Below are 17,924 nucleotides of genomic sequence, written 5' to 3'. Positions count from 1 at the left end.
AAGAGGGGCTGCTTTATGGGCATGTTACCAAAGCCTGCATGGGGTCTGACCAAGAACGTCAGAGCCTTGCACCCCTTTTACAAAGACGTGTGTAACTTTTCCCAGCGTGGATCCTCCACCCATTGGTGGAGGTGCCTCCTTCTCTCTCCCAGGCAAGGCCAATGAGAGAGCGGCCTGCTACGTTCCTCATTACCATATCAGACGGCAAAGGCGAGGTTAATGAACCACTCGTAAAAGGAGTGGAGGGGGGAGGAGAGGACTAGACTAATAATAAAAGAAAAGGGGGCGGAGCCAAGTCTCTCCTGGAATCAAAGTTGGAGGAAGCGGGCAGAAGGGAGATCATTCCGCACACGCTGGTCAACGCAGAGGGGGGGGGGGGGGAGATCAGAGCGTGGGAATGGGCTTGTTTTGCTCTGCGTAAAAGGGGAGGTCTGCAGGGCCAGTTAGGCAGACCGTCTGCTCCCTGTTTGGAAGAGTTAGTAGGAAGCTGCAGGGCTGGGAGGGGGGACTTGACGTGCAAGGATTGGGTCATATCCCCTCCTCTCCAGTTCCTAGAAGTGAAGGGGGGGGGGAAAGTAATTCGAATTTTTAAAAAAAAGGAATCGAATCAGATCCAGTCAACGAGGAGGCTGCAGAGGGAGGAATCCGAACTTCCAGGCAGGACCAGAAAGGAGGCTGCTTGGTCCATCTAATCCAGCATCCTGTTTTCCAAGGCTGGAGAGAACCTGAGAAGCTGCCCCGCTGCTCAGTGGGTGAGCTCAGTCTGCAGTCCTAGCCCCACTTTCCTGGGAGTCGGCTCCATTGACTCGGATGGGACTTACTCCCGAGTAGGCAGGCGTAGGATCGGGGGGCTCTCGGGCAGCGGTTCCTGCTCCTCCACTGCATTGGCCATCATGACTGAGATAACGGAGAAGGAAAACGAGCCCCAGCCCAACGCTGATCCGCAGCAGACGCCGGCCACCGTGACCAGCCTCCAGGAGACGAAGGTAAGCCGAGGTGTCGTCGTCGTCGTCCCCCGCGCCTCATGTGTGTGTTTCCTAGTGATGAATGGTCCATCAGAGCACTGGGCGCCGCCACCTCCTCTAAGTGTCCAGATCTCCTTCCCTGGCTTTGGATGGGCTGCAAACACGATGCCTTGGTGCCTTTTTCCAGCCTAGCCTGCCTCTCCACGCCACCCAGCCTGCTGGGTTTGCAAACGAGACTTCCCTCTGTGTGTGTGTGTGTGTGTGTGTTCCTCCTCCCTCCATTCGCATCTCCAGCCTTCCCAAATCGGTCATGCTTCCTTCATTTGCCTGCAGTGATGAAGCCACAGCTGTCACCCCAAAAGTGTGCCCACCCTCCTTCCTGGCTTGGCAGCACCACCGCAATGTTGGCCGCTGAACTCAGAAAGGTACCATCCTGTTGCCATCTGTGGTGACCACAGCTGGGTGACCTGAGAGGGCTCTTCTGCAGTGCACCTGCTCTCTGCATGTGGCACTGTGGGGTGAGGAGTGTGTGGGACCATCTGGCTCCCCCTGGGGTGGGGGGGAAGAAAGAGCAGCTTGGAATCCAGAGTGGTGAACTTGATGGACCAGGAGGTTCCTTCCAGTGCTAAGACTCTGGTTTGGTGAATTAAATGTGGGGTGTCTGTGTGCACTTAACATTCCTATATTGGAAGGTGACATAAAAATTTAAGTTGCCCATATCATGTGTATGTCAAAATATAGATCAAAGACCAAATTGGAGGGAATGAAGGGCTCAAACCCTTGTTGCACTCTTTCACACCCTGCCGTTTGATCTTTCAAATTCTCTGTTGTTCTAAATATAATCCATCTTGTAGACTGATGGCGTGTTCATTTTGGACCTGGATTCTTCTTCACCCTTCATTTCTGTTGACCTCGGTTGTTTAAAAGGCAATTCATAGCCATGCCAATCTAGGACATCGACCACATCATGCTAAGTCTTGTATGTAATATATATCTACAGAGAGAGAGAGAGAGAAGGGAAATAAAGGAGGTGATCAGCTCTGTACACGTGTATCTGTGCATGTGCAGGCAAGCGTGTGTGCATGTGAATGTGTGTGCATGCTGCCTAGGATGGAAGGGGGAAAGTTGCAAAAGGTTACTAGCGTGGGAATCATAATAACATCTTAATGTCAGAGGGATTTGGAAACCAGCAATTTAGCCTGGTGGGTCTGCGTATGTGTGTATGTAAGTCTCACTGCAGCAGTGTGACTTATTAGCACATGCCTTAATTGCAGGCTTTGCTGTTATAATAGTTGTGTTCTTTAGCAGCCGAAAGCCCAGAGGCGAGAGCACCTTGGGGATCACATTTTGGAGGGGAGGGGTCCAGAAGAAAGGGGAAGAGGATGATTCTGCAAAATGTAGATTTTTTTCTATTTGATGTTTAAAGAACATGAGAATTGCTTCACCAGGTCAAAACAAGTCCACCATTCTGCTTCCAAGAACAGCCAGCTAAGAATGCCTTCACAAAAAAGGCATCAAAGTGATGGAATGGTCGTCTTTTGCTGGTCCATCGCACCTGGTGTACTACCCATGGATAAGGAAGCTTCATTTGCTGTCATAGCAAATAGGTCTATGCTTGTGAAAAGGATTTTTTTTAAAGTTTTCCAAAAATCAAAGGGGCTTCAGATCTGAAGAGATAACACCAGTGCTCACTTGCTAAAGGAGAAGTGCATGGGGTTCACTTGCCCAGTTTCCCACTCAGTCTGAAAAGGTGCTCTGCGACTGTCCCCTCCTCTGCTATTGCAATTCCGAGGCTCTTGACATTGAAAACAGACTTAAGGGCTATGCCCTGTAGAGTGACAACTCAAGTGTTGCCCCACATACACCTCAAAAGTTAGATTGGGAGAGAGGATTGCACCTCTCAGAGGCTGACCTATTTCACACCAGATGATGGAATCCACACTGGTTATTTCAGGGGTGGGCTCTGATGGTATAAACCTGTGGATGCACTCCAGAGCCCCACGTGGTTTCTGCAAAATGTGAGTTATGCAAGAAATAAGAATGGCAGTTTTCTTTATTTTTAACTCTGGTCATAGGGGTTCCAGCCCCCTCCCCATTTTGATACATATATTCATGAGCTGAGGAGGAGGCTTTTCTGCCTGCTCTGATGTCAGCATCTCTGCTGATGTCAGCATTGTGACGTTGGCTGTTAACTCATCTAATATCCTGTGTGGGCTCCAAATTGAGATAGATGTGCTGTGGAGATTGTGATGCTTCCATTTCTCCCTTTGCCACTTTCTTGTTACAATCGACACAGCATGTGAGCTTACTACATGCAAATACATCAGGACATTATATATCTGGACTTTCAGAAGGCGTTTGACACTGTCCCTCACCAAAGGCTACTGAAAAAACTCCACAGTCAGGGAATTAGAGGACAGGTCCTCTCCTGGATTGAGAACTGGTTGGAGGCCAGGAAGCAGAGAGTGGGTGTCAATGGGCAATTTTCACAATGGAGAGAGGTGAAAAGCGGTGTGCCCCAAGGATCTGTCCTGGGACCGGTGCTTTTCAACCTCTTCATAAATGACCTGGAGACAGGGTTGAGCAGTGAAGTGGCTAAGTTTGCAGATGACACCAAACTTTTCCGAGTGGTAAAGACCAGAAGTGATTGTGAGGAGCTCCAGAAGGATCTCTCCAGACTGGCAGAATGGGCAGCAAAATGGCAGATGCGCTTCAATGTCAGTAAGTGTAAAGTCATGCACATTGGGGCAAAAAATCAAAACTTTAGATATAGGCTGATGGGTTCTGAGCTGTCTGTGACAGATCAGGAGAGAGATCTTGGGGTGGTGGTGGACAGGTCGATGAAAGTGTCGACCCAATGTGCGGCGGCAGTGAAGAAGGCCAATTCTATGCTTGGGATCATTAGGAAGGGTATTGAGAACAAAACGGTTAGTATTATAATGCCGTTGTACAAATCTATGGTAAGGCCACACCTGGAGTATTGTGTCCAGTTCTGGTCGCCGCATCTCAAAAAAGACATAGTGGAAATGGAAAAGGTGCAAAAGAGAGCGACTAAGATGATTACGGGGCTGGGGCACCTTCCTTATGAGGAAAGGCTACGGCGTTTGGGCCTCTTCAGCCTAGAAAAGAGACGCTTGAGGGGGGACATGATTGAGACATACAAAATTATGCAGGGGATGGACAGAGTGGATAGGGAGATGCTCTTTACACTCTCACATAATACCAGAACCAGGGGACATCCACTAAAATTGAGTGTTGGGCGGGTTAGGACAGACAAAAGAAAATATTTCTTTACTCAGCGCGTGGTCGGTCTGTGGAACTCCTTGCCACAGGATGTGGTGCTGGCGTCTAGCCTAGACGCCTTTAAAAGGGGATTGGACGAGTTTCTGGAGGAAAAATCCATTATGGGGTACAAGCCATGATGTGTATGCGCAACCTCCTGATTTTAGGAATGGGTTAAGTCAGAATGCCAGATGTAGGGGAGGGCACCAGGATGAGGTCTCTTGTTATCTGGTGTGCTCCCTGGGGCATTTGGTGGGCCGCTGTGAGATACAGGAAGCTGGACTAGATGGGCCTATGGCCTGATCCAGTGGGGCTGTTCTTATGTTCTTATGTTCTTAGGAACCGTAGCTATTTCACTCTGCAGTTGACTTGTTGGGAAGTTAAGTGTGTGTTAGGGGAATGGGGAGGGGAGAAAGAGAGACACGTTGTTCTGTGGGTTCCATGCATGGGTAAAGTACTCCCAGATGGTCTGAAGTCTGAGCGTTGTGACTGTTCCTCTTTAGTGTTACTAATCATTTGTCTTTAACTTCTTAATTTGCAAACCTGGATCTTGCACACTGCTGCTCCTTTAGCAAAGTCTGTGAGGGGCAGATCATTATTATTCGATTTTAAAGACTGGGAGAAGCAAAGGGCCACTTCAATAGAGCCAAACCCCCTCTGAACGGGCTATAACAGTGATTTTTAGGCAGTGAGCCACGAGTGGTTCACAGGTGTGTCATGGAAGTTTGAGGGAAGATAATTTATTAGTAAGGTCATTGAGGGATGTGAGCTTCCCCCCCCCCCCCACCAGCAGTGTGGTGTACTTTGTTAGTTGTAAAAACAAACAAACAAACAAAAAAACGATGATGTGCCCTGACAATTTTAGCACCTCCTCAGTGTGCTGGAGATGAAAAAGGAAGAAAATGACTGGGCTATGAAGTGGGAGGGTGTTGTGTGCCAGAATGCTCCCTGTTTGGGGGGGGGAGTCTTCCTTGTGCTTGGGAAACTAGCATTTGGGGGGAAAGTGTCTAACCTAGCTTTCTTGCTGGGATGCTGCTTTCCGCTAAGCAAGGAAATTTCATTTGAACTATGCTGGGTTCAGTTTTGTGTTTGTGCTGCCAGAAAGGATACAGTCCAGGAAAAACTGGCCTTGTTCCACTTGATTCTGCTGATTGGGTTCATTGGCCCTGGAGGTGCAAAGAGAGACTTTGAGCCAAACTAGGTGGGGGGCAGGACATCTGTGGTTAGACTATCCAGTGGTTAGTTTTTTTAATTTAGCAGCCACTGGGAGGGGTTCTCATTAGGACTTTGGGGGAGGTGTGTTTTTTGAATATTCTTTCCGCCTGTTCAATTTTTGCAATTAATTGTTCCTGGAAGCTATTTGCTCTTCAGGAGAAGAGGACAGGCATCAAATGGGTACCTGTAAGTTTGTCCCTGTGGGGCAAATAGCAGACTGGGGGAGGCATTTTAATCTGGAAAATGGCATGGGAAGAAAAGAAATCTTACTTCCAGACACTGTTGGATTCCCCTTCACCTTCATACAGGTTGCAGCTGCTTAAAAAAAAAAATAAATCTGTGAGAGAACTTAGTTATGAATCATTACTATTTCCTTCCTGATGTTCCCAACTCCATCATCCTGTCTCTTCAATATCCTTGATTTGAGCCTGTTTTTTTTCTACTGGTGTTTCTCCATCCTGAATTAGTCATATAAAATATAGGTATTTCCCAAACCATTCCGTATATTCACACATGCAGTGTACCTATCTCAATGACTCATCACCAGATGATCCAGTCCTTGGTGATGATCAACTGAACATTTGAACAGTTTACATTGGGGCAGTGGTACATTTGAATTGAGATCCGAAGATAAAAAATTCTGTCTGCATTTACTAATCTGTAGTAGGGCATTCATACATGAAAGTCATAACTTAATCCTGCAGTCAATGATCGAAGAAGCACATGTGAACCAGTCCTGAGATAACTGAAGTATGCCTTAAAGTTTGGGCAGAGCAATGCAACCCCCCTCCCAAGCTGGTACAAGTCCCTAGCACTGGCTCCCAAGTGTTGCAAATGTGCCGTAAAGGACATTCGCGAGTACTCGGGAGCACTCTAGGCCAGCACAAGGACATGCAGTGCACTGGACCTGCACCTGGAGAAGGTATATTTGTGCCAGCCTGGGCAGAACAGCACAGGGGGCTGGAGAGGGTGATGGGTGGGTGGAACGGATGCAGGGGGAGGGTTTTGGCAGTGGGAGGGTTTTGGCAGTGGGAGGTCAGCCTGGGAGGCAGATCAGGGCCTGGACAGGGTGGGACTGGCTGTGGCAGCACAGGCCAGATTGTCACTCCTGTCCCTAGCCCAACCAGTGTTACACGGGCCACTCAGATTTGCCCCTGCAAAATTGTGGGGATAGATCTGAGTAGCCCCACAGGGCTGGCTAGCATGTGACATGGGGCAAGGGGAATAAAATCCCCTTACTCAGAGTTGCGCTCAAGCCCACTCCTACCTTGTGCTAGATACAGCACAGGCAACATGGCCTGCATGTTCCAGCACAAGTTTAAGATCCTAATTGTGACAAATTTCTCAGTTTGAGAGCCAGTATGGTGTTGTGGTTCGGGAGTCAGACCTAGACCTGAAAGATCCAGGGTCAAGTCCCTACTCAGCCATGGAGCTTCCTGGATGACCTTGGGCCAGTCACTCTCTCTCAGTCTCATCTACCTCGCAGGGTTGTTGTGAAGAGGGGAGGAATCATGTATACCACCTTGAGCTCCTTGAAGGAAGGGTGGTATAGAAATGTGAAAGAAAAAGATATGGGCACACATACGGACCATGGCTCCCTGTCAAATGTACAGACCAAGTGTTTGACTAGAACTCTGGTTTTGCTGCCACGTTGTGTGTGTGAAATACAGAACCAGCCTGAGACATTTGTGACATTTGACACATGTGACATTTGAAGCAGCCAAGTTGGAGAGGTGTGCCTTTAAAATCCCTTGATTCTAGAAATATTACTGCCCATTTGAGTTGCTTGAACAGTTGGGGAAATAGCCCTTAAATTTGCCTGATGCTGAGTTAGTTTGCTGCCAGCCGAACTCTTTGCTCAGTTGCCGATCCCACTCAGACGCAACCAATAAACCGAACAGACAGAAACAACATCTGCTGGCTGGAGATGCTGTTTCCTGATAGAGCAGTCAGTCACCTCCTCTCCAGATGCTGTCACTCGGCCCTTTATTTCAAGGGCCTTCAGCCACCCACCCGCCCACACATTGTCCCTCATGTTGACAGCTTTTCTCTCAGATGTTTAGAGACAAGACGTTGAAGGTTCCAGAGCCCAGAAGGTTGCTGTGGCTGAAAGAGAACTGACTCTCAGGTTTCTCTAAATCAAAAAAGAATCCAATCCAACATTTCTGTAGCTCATTGCAAATTAAAGTGCTTTGTCATCCGTGTTATTGGCCATTATTACAAGTGCTGGAAGCCTGGATCATATTCATCATGTTTTAGTGGATGTTAAGGTGATTGTCTTAGGACTCTCCCATTCAGCTGCTGGAGAGAAGCTAGAAAGAGAAGTTTACAACTTTCGGGATATGATTCTTCCTGGAAATTTACTGAACCTTCTGCTTTCACTGATATCTCAAGAATTCTCCTCCACTAATTTGTTTTACTGCTGGAACTGTGAATTCCACTAATGTAGGCTTCACAGTTCCCCAATGGTAATTAACCAAATTTAGGGCATATTTACATGATGAAAGAGGCCTTGTGGCATTCATTGCCATTTATCTGCATCCCATGTGAATTTTAAATATGGTTGTTGTAGTCACTGTGGATGAAAAGGCCCCTGCCTGTACATCAGCATTGTCCTTTTTTGAGTGAAGAGCCTCTCACTTAATTGATATGTTCTTAGTCAACCACCCTATCCCTGAATTGCAGATGTGTGAGTAAAGAAATGAACTCTGATCCAGGCCTGGAGAACTTTGTTGGTAGCCAGAGGTCTCCTGGGGTAAGAGAACATCAGTTCCCTTATCCTTTACTGGGACCACTGCAGCCCCTATGGGTATTCAGAACCGAGGAGACCCATGTAGGGTTCTGAGGCCTGGGAAGTGTGATAGGATGTGGTGGCAGCCTCTTCTGCTGCCCCCACCCCTGTCCCAGTCCTAAAACACCCCCTGGTCCATCCTCACTCCACCTAGAAACTCCCCCTCTCAACCATCCTCTCCACTCCCAGCTGCTTGATAGGGAACATCACTGATGGGTCCTAGCAGTCATCCAACTAGTACAGAGGCCCAGCATCAACTGCTGTTGGTGCCTTTTTTCTCCCAGCCACTTTAACGTGCCTTATGGCACATTTGCAACAGCCATTACCAGGGCAGCATTTAAGAGACTGGTGCTGCCTGGCAGTAGGATCGGGTTCTAATGCTATTCCTGAAGATTGTATTTTTTCCAGCCTGATATAGGGCCCAGTCCTATCCAATGTTCTAGCACTGGTACGACCACAAAACAGGCCCAAAGTAAGGAAACAAACATTCCCTTACCCTGAGGAGGCTTCCATGACTACCCCCCCCCACTTGTAGAATGCAACACACAACCCATTTGCATGGCTCCATCAGCGCTGGAAAGTTGGATAGGATTGGGCCCATAATCTTGGAAATTCCCAGAGACACCTGTTCGGCTCTCCAGAATTGTTTTTAGAAAACATCTGGAGATTGATGTTGATTCCTAGAGATTGCACTCCAGCCCCGGAGGGTTGGCACCCGTATTTCCCACCTGACTGTATAGATTATGAAGGAAGGACTGTCTGTTTTCATGGGATGTCTCTTTTTATGTGACATAACATTTGTGCTTTATCACGAGAGGCTTTTACCACGTAATTTGAAATTACATTGCTTGTATGATAAATGCATATTCTTTTGTATGCCGTCTTGTGCGGATATTTTTTTTCTCTGTAAACTGCTTTGTGAACTTTTAGTTGAAAAGCAGTATAATAATAATAATAATAATAATGATAATAATAATAATAATATTACATGGTCACAACACTCAAAGCACAATATTCTATACATGGGAACATGTCATTCTTCCCCGTTGGTATTCTAATCCTCTTATGGTTTGCAGACAGTATATGCATTTGTCTGTTTCCCTATGTTTTGAGTGTCTGAATCGGCCCAAAATTAGCTAGTCAGTTGTCACAGAAAGCTTTTTCACACTTCTTTGTCTAACCATAGTGATGAATGACCTGTATAACTGGAATGACCTGTATAACTAGAACCCCTACTTCCCCCCTCTCCCCCCCACACACACACATACACTTCAGGTCAATATGCATGTAGGAAAGCTGCTTAGTGATAAGGGATAGGCTACTTGCATGATCTCAAAGGCACTGCCTTTTAATGCTTCCTATCAGACTGTGCTGAGAAGTTTTCCTGCACAGACCTATGGAAATAAATGGGAGCATAGCGGTCTTGCACAGTTGTCTTTCATTTTTGTGGGATCTGCCTCGTAGAAAGCGCCCTTGTGGATCACAGCAGTGTTGTCTCCCAATCAGATGCCTTTAGTGAAGCCCAAAACTACCTTTGGAATGATGCCTTCTGCCGGGGGCTTTGACTCGTATTAGGCCCTTCTCTCAAATAAAATGTTAGAGGTAGCCCCCAACTCCACTGACTTTCTTGGGACACCTCCTATTGAAATACTACAGGCCCCCCATTTTCTGGGGTTCATCATAAAGTGTATATCTTTCCTCATTGCACAGATGAAAATCGGGGCATTCTTTTGTACAGAAAACGCCCCTCCTGTCACATAAAGGATCATTGTTACCTCAGGTCTTCTCCCTATCTAATATTACATATATTGTGTGAGGTTGTGTTTAGTGTATCAGGCATAGACCAGTAAGACCTGGATTCAAATCTTCACTCTGCCTTGAAACCCCCTGGGTGAACTTGGGCTGGTCAACGTCTCTCAAGACCTACTCTGTGGTGCTGTGGTGAGGATTAGGAATTATTTAGGCTTCCCTGAGCTCTGAGTTAGGGTGGCAAATAAAATGTGAATTATTACTATTGCTGATGTGTCTGCTGTCCCATGTGCAATGCTTAAATTATAGGGGAGGCAGAGGAAGCCTGCCCTGACACTTTTCACTACTGTTTTGGTAAGTCTATAGGCTGGAAGGACTTGATGGTGGATCCTCCCTCACTGGGGGCAGAGGATTCATAGGTACATGCTGGAGATATGTGCAAGGAGGATTTCCTGCTACAGGCAGTGGGTTGAACTAGATGCCCTTGTGGGTACCTTCCAACGTCATGATTCTATGATTTTGACTAACATGGGGGTAGTTGGGGTGGGACAGTGAATTTCATAATGGGTCCCTTCCCTTTCCCCTTATAACTGAAACACTGATGCCAACTTAATTTACTCTGTAACGCTCTGTCCAGCACTGGCTGGCTGCACTTGTTAAAGAACAGTTGCAACTCTGACAAATTCAGCAGCACTGAGTGTTTGAATCAGTAGTTGGGAGAGGAGGGGGGAGAAAGGAAGCAGCATTTTAGTGTCTGCATTTACAGACAAGTGCCACAGAATGGGGAGGCATCTGTCCCTCTCTTACCCCACTCCTTTCAGAGATTTAACTTCTAGGAACTTGAGGGAAGGGACGGAACCCTGAAGAAACCCTGCCCAAGTGTGCTCCTGTTTTATTTTAAAAAGTACTTCTGCGTTTTAAATGCAAAATGGGGACTTTCATTTTAAATCAGCCAAACCCCAGAAAATAGGGGCAGCGGAAAAGGGTATGAAACCAGCCTGGCCATCAAACCAGCTTGTTTTGTGTTCTAGACTAATAATCACCTTGAATGATAACTAACTTCAGATGCCCTTCTTCTTCCCCTCCTGTCCCCTGTCTCAATTATTTTTTTCCCCTTTTTAAGTCCTTTTTTTCAACCAGCCCACAGACAGCCTGGCAGGGCAGGAGGGAGGGTCAGATTGCAGCTCCTTCTAAGGGAGCTTTGCAGGAAAGGATGGCCAAACAGACAAAGGGGAGTGGAAAGGGAGGCCACTATTAATCACTATGAAGTTTTCTGATCCTAGTGGGGAGATACAAGAGATATCTGGGGCTTATCTCCTCTTAGGAGGGAGCAGCTCAGCCTTTTCAGTCCTAGGAGTGTTTTCTAGCCATCACTATTGGTTTTGTTGTTATATTTTTCAAGGCTTTCTCTGGCTTGCATTTTAAGAGTTTTTTTTTTAAAACACAAATAATCAAGTTTTACCATTTTCCTTGATCTGATTTAAGGCCAAGGTGTCTCTGTGGGAAAAAGCATCATACATCAAGTTCCTGTGTGTTTATGATGTGTAAGGGAAATCTTTCCATGGCCTGTACTGCAGCCCCTTGAGCAATTTGAGGAATCAACTAGAACAGGCACAAGGGTTTTCTGCTGATTTGTCTTTCCCCCCCCTTTTTTTTTTACTTCAAAAGGTGGAAGTAGACTTGTAAATGGAGAGTCCTTAAAATTCAAAATCACTTGCTTTGCTGGCTGACTACTGGGGGAAAAAAACACCCAGGTTCTGGAGCTTGAGGCCGTACAGGAATTACACTCTGAAAACCTAGCCCCTAAGTCTAGACTCGGTTGACTGCTCAGTGGCAGTTTGCTCATGCTCAGAGGCACTGTCTTAGTTTGAAACTCTTTAAATGAGTCATTGGTCCAAGAAGTCGAATACTGTCTACTCTGACAGGCAGTGGGCAGCTCTGCAAGGCGTACAATCAGAATTTGAAGAGGAGAGTTCTTTCCCAGGCCTACTCCCTTTTAGCTGAAGATGGAAACTCATTTATATTGCTCTGGTTCCAGGTCTAAGGCAAAGTGCCCTCAGTAAGCCCCTTCCTCCATGTGTGGGCCTTTTTATGGGTTGCAGTGGGGCTCACCTTGACATTCTGAGGGATCTTTTCTCCCATTACAGCAGACAGCAGTGGCAGCAATAGCCTCCTCCTTTTCACCCCTTCCCTCTGTGAGTTCACACATGCCCCTTTGCAGCACCATCAAAGGAGTGTGAGAGAGCCACAGTCCATCACCCCATCTTCTGCCCCCCTATCTGGAAAGGGGAACTTTCCTCCTGAGACCCCTAGTCATTGAATGTGCCTTCATGGGACAATCTGCCATCATGAATGGGACAGTACCTGGAAGAGGAAACAATGGACTTCCTCTCAGCAGAGAGGAAGTCATTTTGCTGCTGCCTTCTCCAGGCATCCCCCCCCCAATCTGTAAATGGGAGCTCTCCCTGCCCCCCAGGTTCCTGTGTCACTGCAGGCAGCCTCCCATTTGCAGCTGGAAGAAGAAAGAGGACCAAAGAGCACAAAGGAGTGACTTTCTTGGACAAGAAGATTACTCTGTCCTAGGTGGGCACTTCAGAGATTAGCAGTGGGCTCTCTACAATTGCCAGACAGTGTTGCCCTTTGCTGCCCTGTCTCTAGTACTGTTCTTTGGTATAACTATTACTTTACACACCCTTGGGTTAAAATCTGGCACTCAATAGATTTCAGGGATAAACTCTGGACAGCTCTAGCTTAATTTAAGCTTTGACTGCAGGGTCTAAAAAGGGTTAGGCAAATCGCTGGAAAATTAGATCCCTTAAGAACAAGTGCTAATAGGGTAGGAAGATGCATGTAAGAGTGTTGTGTCTTGAGCAAAAAGACTCTCAAGGAATGATCATAAGCTACAGAACAAGATCTCTGGATACATGGTCGGTGTTTGCGAATGAACAGAAGGGCAAGGGTGGTGCCACCTGGGGGCTCTTCCAATGCCCTTGCCTCAGACTCTCTCCTGCAAAAGAGACAGTATGTACCTCTTTCCCTGTGGGGAGTTGCAGTGGGACTGTGTGTAGTGATTGTTTTGTTCTGCCCTCTGTGGCCAGGCTGTGACCCTTCAAAACCAAAGTGTTCATGAGTGTTTGGCCAGGAGTTGCAATGGTTAGAGTGGAATGCCTGGCATTCACCTACATATGGGAGTTGATGGCCATCACCAGATCCCCTCCTCTTTTTTGCACAGTCCTAGTAGGCATCCTTCAGTCTCAGAAGACTATGGTATCGCGCTCTGAATGGTGGTTCTGCAACAGCGTCTAGTGTGACTGAAAAGGCCAATCCGGGAGTGACAATCCCTTCCACACCGGGAGCAAGTGCAGTCTGACCCTGGTCTGTCTCCCTGGCTATGGGCCTTCCTCTTTGCCTCAGACTGTTGGCCAAGTGTCTCTTCAAACTGGGAAAGGCCATGCTGCACAGCCTGCCTCCAAGCGGGCCACTCAGAGGCCAGGGTTTCCCACTTGTTGAGGTCCACTCCTAAGGCCTTCAGATCCCTCTTGCAGATGTCCTTGTATCGCAGCTGTGGTCTACATGTAGGGCACTTTCCTTGCACGAGTTCTCCATAGAGGAGATCCTTTGGGATCCGGCCATCATCCATTCTCACGACATGACCGAGCCAACGCAGGCGTCTCTGTTTCAGCAGTGCATGCATGCTAGGGATTCCAGCACGTTCCAGGACTGTGTTGTTTGGAACTTTGTCCTGCCAGGTGATGCCGAAAATGCGTCGGAGGCATACCGACGGACGCACAATGCATACTTTTTTGCACAGTTCCGAGAATGCGTCGGAGGCATACTGACAGACGCACAGTGCATACTTTTTTGCACAGTGCATACTTTATGTTTTCTGTGTGGGAGATCCAGCCCTTAGCTGTTGCAAGAGGAAGGAATGGTTCTCCAATACAGTCTAGCCAAGACACTGTGGGCAGTACTAAAAGGAATGAGGGGGAGAGACATTTGCAGCAGTCATGCTTTGGGGCATGGTATTATCTACCCACTTCCTTCCTTGCTTATTTATTTTTATTTTTGTTTTTCACATTTTATACTGCCCTTCCTCCAAGGAGCTCAGGGTGGTGTACATGGTTCCTACCCTCCTTATTTGTCCTCAAAACAACCTTGCAAGGTAGGTGAGGCTGAGAGATAGTTACTGACTCAGAATCACCCTGAAGCTTTGTGGCTGAGTGGGGATTTGAACCTGGATCTTTCAGGTCTAACTCCCAAATCACTACACTATCCTGGCTCTGTGGCTTATGTGGAGTGCTTTGTCCTTGCACTCTCAGTTGGAGCAGTTGAGCCCAGCTTCCTCAATGTGTGTTTGTGGAGTCCTAAGGACAGGGCCTAGGAGAGGGGGGGTAAAGGGGGTAATTTGTACCTGGGCCCAGTGTCAAAAGGGGGGCCAGGAACCAAAGGATGGGGCCCAGAAGTGTCCTAGGATCTGACATTTTCCTATCCACTCAGACTTGTTGCCCGCACAGGATGCTGGGGACATCGCCATGACTGGGGATACTGGGGCCAATACTTGGGTGCCACATGGGTGGGTAGACCTGAGCTCCAAAGACTTTTCCAGCTGTCTCCACCCTCCCCCCACCCTGTTTTGCACCTCCCTGTCCCCATTCTGCTCACCCATCACCACCCTCCCAGCTTTGTTTCACCCCTTCCCCCTTTGCAGAGGGGCCCAAAGAAATTTTGTATCCCCTGACAAAATTCCTCTCAGAGGCCCTGCCTAAGGAGAGGACCTGTAAGGGTTCTGAGGAGGTGAGTCTTTATAGTCTACTTGTACTATTTGTTTTGAGGCTAGACTGCTGTTTACACTAAAAGTTCCCTTTCTCCAAATTTCTCTCTTGGGTGCTTTCAGTGTGCAAAACATTGGGTGGGGGGGACCTGCTTCATGGGGGCTCCTGTCTGAGGTATGTCTCAGTATATCAATCCTAGGTCAGGGTTGATAAACTGGAGTGGGTGCTGTTAACTGGGTGCAGAGTTAGCTTGACTTTTATACTTCATTGTGACAGAGTGGGGACAAATGGAAGAGCTGGGAGGACAGTGTAGTGTTATTTTCCATTCGGTTCGATTGGAACTAATAAACAATATGCCATCTCTGAACGGTGTGCTAGTGGATGTGGGAAAGAATAGGGTTTTCTATAGAGTCTGCTCCGCCCATCCCATGCCAACAACTCTGCCCATTTTGAACCCTCTGCTAGCAGACTTCACCAGCAAAAATGGTGCACCAGTGAAACAGTCTATCACCATGTCCACAACATCATGCTAGTATAGGGCCACTGGCAAGAGGGCAGCGGAAGGAAAACTGAAGTAGGATATATTTTCTGCCAAGTCCTTTATTCAGTCAGCTCCCTCCCCCCCCCGTGCAAAAAATGGTGTATTTGGAGCACAGCATCGAACCTGAGCTTAGGTTTGCTCCATTTGTACACTAAAGAAGCTAATGAACAATTCCCTGAAATGCTGCACACTATCAAGCATGTTAAAAATAATATTGATGCAAACCTGCGTGGGTTGGGGTTTATTTTTGTTTTGGTATCTGAGTTGCTCAGTTTGCAACTGAAGGAAATTGAGGCAAAAATAAGCAAATACATTTTACGGCGTCAGTTCTTTGCATCAGTTGGAACTGCGAGTGTGTGGCTCCTGCAGGGTAGTCAGTATGCTCCAACCACATTTTATTCTGGGCAAGCCCTGGTGTAAACGTCATAGTGTGATGTACAGTTTGTTGTGATGGATGATTGAGGTTTGTTTGCTAGGAATTCTCCCCCTAAAGAAGGGGAAGTAAGTATTTATTTATTTCTCACATTTTTATACTGTCTACACAGCTGCTCCCCTCCTTTTATCCTCACAACAACCCCTGTGAGGTAGGTGAGGCTGAGAGAAAGTGACTGGCCCAGGGTCACCCAGGAAGCTTCATGGCTGAGGGAGGATTCAAACCTGGATCTTCCAGGTCTAAGTCCACCTCCCAAACCACTACACCACCCTGGCTCACCATTCTGGCTAAGTACGCATAAAGAGTGGTGGGGAAGCAAACGTCCTTTCAAACAGAATGGGGAAGGAAAGCCAAAGACACTCCACTCCTGGGGCACCATTTGTTCTCTCTCATTAGCTAATGTAGACCAAGATATCCAGGAGGAACATAAGGGCAATGGTTCCTTTTTGTGTCCTGGTTGCAAACCATTTTGGGTTTGTGGACACTCTTCAAGGGCAGCACTATATGCAACAGTTAACAGTCATCCAGTCTGGAGATTATCAGGGCATGGATAACTAGATGGATGACTTGATCTGACCTGTCCAGGGATGGTTGTGGCTGGTGCACCAGCATTGGTTGGTAAAAGGTGCTCCTACTTTCTAGTGCTATTCAGACCTCCTAAAGAAGCCCCAGATCACAAACCCAGACTGGGAATATGATCTTTCAGAGTGAATACAGAAGAGGTTGAATGCCTATTTTCAGAGCAGCTATAGCATCCTTTGTTGCCTGGATTGAATTTCAGCTTGTTTTCCCCCATCCGGTTCTTCACAACTGGCAAACAATGGTCTAGGATTTCTGCTGCCTCCCTGGGCTCAGATGAGAGAGAGAGAGAGAGAGAGAGAGAGAGAGAGAGCAAGCGCAAGCGCAAGCACTGGATGTCATCTGTGTCTGGATGACTCCTCAGCCCAAAGCTCCTGATGATGTCACTGCGTGGTTTTGTAGATGTTAAGAAGAAAGGCTATACAGTGTTTCCCTCACCCATCCCTGTTGGACATCCCAGGAGGTTGCCAAGGTCTACTGTACTTACAACTGCTGAGAAGCCATCCAAGACAATCAGCTTCCCATCTCCCAGAGCAAATCATCCAGTAGGGGGTCTAAGCCAAGTCTCGGCAAATCATCTCAGTAGGGGGGCTAAGCCAAAAGAAGCCCGCTTCCTGGGTGACCTTGGGCCCGTCACTCTCTGTCTTATCTACCTCATAGGGTTGTTGTGAGAACAAAAGGAGTAGAGGAACTGTGTACACCACCCTAAGCTCCTTGGAGGAAGGGCAGTATAAAAATGTGAGAAATAAATAAAAGCCAGACTGTAATGGATCTAGAAAATCAATTTCACATACGTGAGAACCTTGCCCAAGAGGAATATTTGGCCCTGAATTATAATGATTCAAATCAGAGCGACTGAAAGATGTTTTCTTTAATTAGGTTCACATTCCTCATGTCAATATTGGTGGAACGTAACTCAATTATAGGGAAGCATTTTTCAGTTCAGTCACATAGACTTGGCTTAACTGTTTTGATTAGGCAGGATGGATAAGGGACATGATTGCAGGTGGTTGATCACACAGCTCCAAGGATCACACAGCTCCACACAGCTGTCCACATCTTGAGGTAGAACAGCCTTAAAAGTATCCATTAAAAAAAAAAAAAAGCAAGAAAAGTAGAAGCTCTGGAAGTCACCAAAATACCCACTGAGCAGTTGGAACAGGTGCAACTCATTTTAGCTGCAAAATGTTTAGCAGGCTGGTTAGAGTCACACCTCCAGGACTTGACCTGATCTTTTTGAACACTATGCTGTAAAAGTCCTTCACCAACTGGAAAAGTTCAGCTGGACCACTGATGCTGAGCAGGCATAATGGTGGTGGAGAAAAATCACTGAGGCCACATAGTATTTTTATCATTGTGGCCACATAGTAGCCCTGAAAGCAGTCCATAGTCTGTGTTTGATCAGATCTGTCAAGATATTAACTGTTGTTGCTGTAGTCATTGCATCTTTCATTTCATCGCTCTTGGCTTCATGGAAAATGAGGAAGCAGTATTGCTTCTGTGTGAAGGGAGAGGATGTTAGAGAATGACTGTGTCTGCCACCTGCACCATCTCCATATTCCACCCAGTGTGGTTTGCACCTGCCACACACCCCCTT

The 17,924-nt window shown here is 47.1% G+C and overlaps 1 protein-coding gene across 3 annotated transcripts in view; it reads left to right on the top strand.

Moving 5' to 3' along the window:
- Window positions 1–421: 421 nt before the first annotated feature.
- Window positions 422–17,924, top strand: part of STAC2 (SH3 and cysteine rich domain 2) — a 48,864-nt gene continuing 31,361 nt past the window's right edge. For 2 of the 3 annotated variants that reach the window (XM_066629107.1, XM_066629104.1), the window contains exon 1: window positions 422–986. In XM_066629107.1, coding sequence (XP_066485204.1) covers window positions 894–986 — 93 coding nt within the window. In that variant the 5' untranslated portion in view covers window positions 422–893. Of the gene's footprint in view, window positions 987–1,298; window positions 1,391–17,924 lie in introns of all 3 variants that reach the window. The other variant, XM_066629105.1, reaches the window with a different exon arrangement.

The sequence above is a fragment of the Tiliqua scincoides genome, chromosome 5, assembly GCF_035046505.1.
Source record: "Tiliqua scincoides isolate rTilSci1 chromosome 5, rTilSci1.hap2, whole genome shotgun sequence".
NCBI lineage: Eukaryota > Metazoa > Chordata > Lepidosauria > Squamata > Scincidae > Tiliqua > Tiliqua scincoides.
The sequence above is the reverse complement of the archived record's forward strand: the minus strand, read 5'-3'. Positions and strand labels throughout refer to the sequence as shown.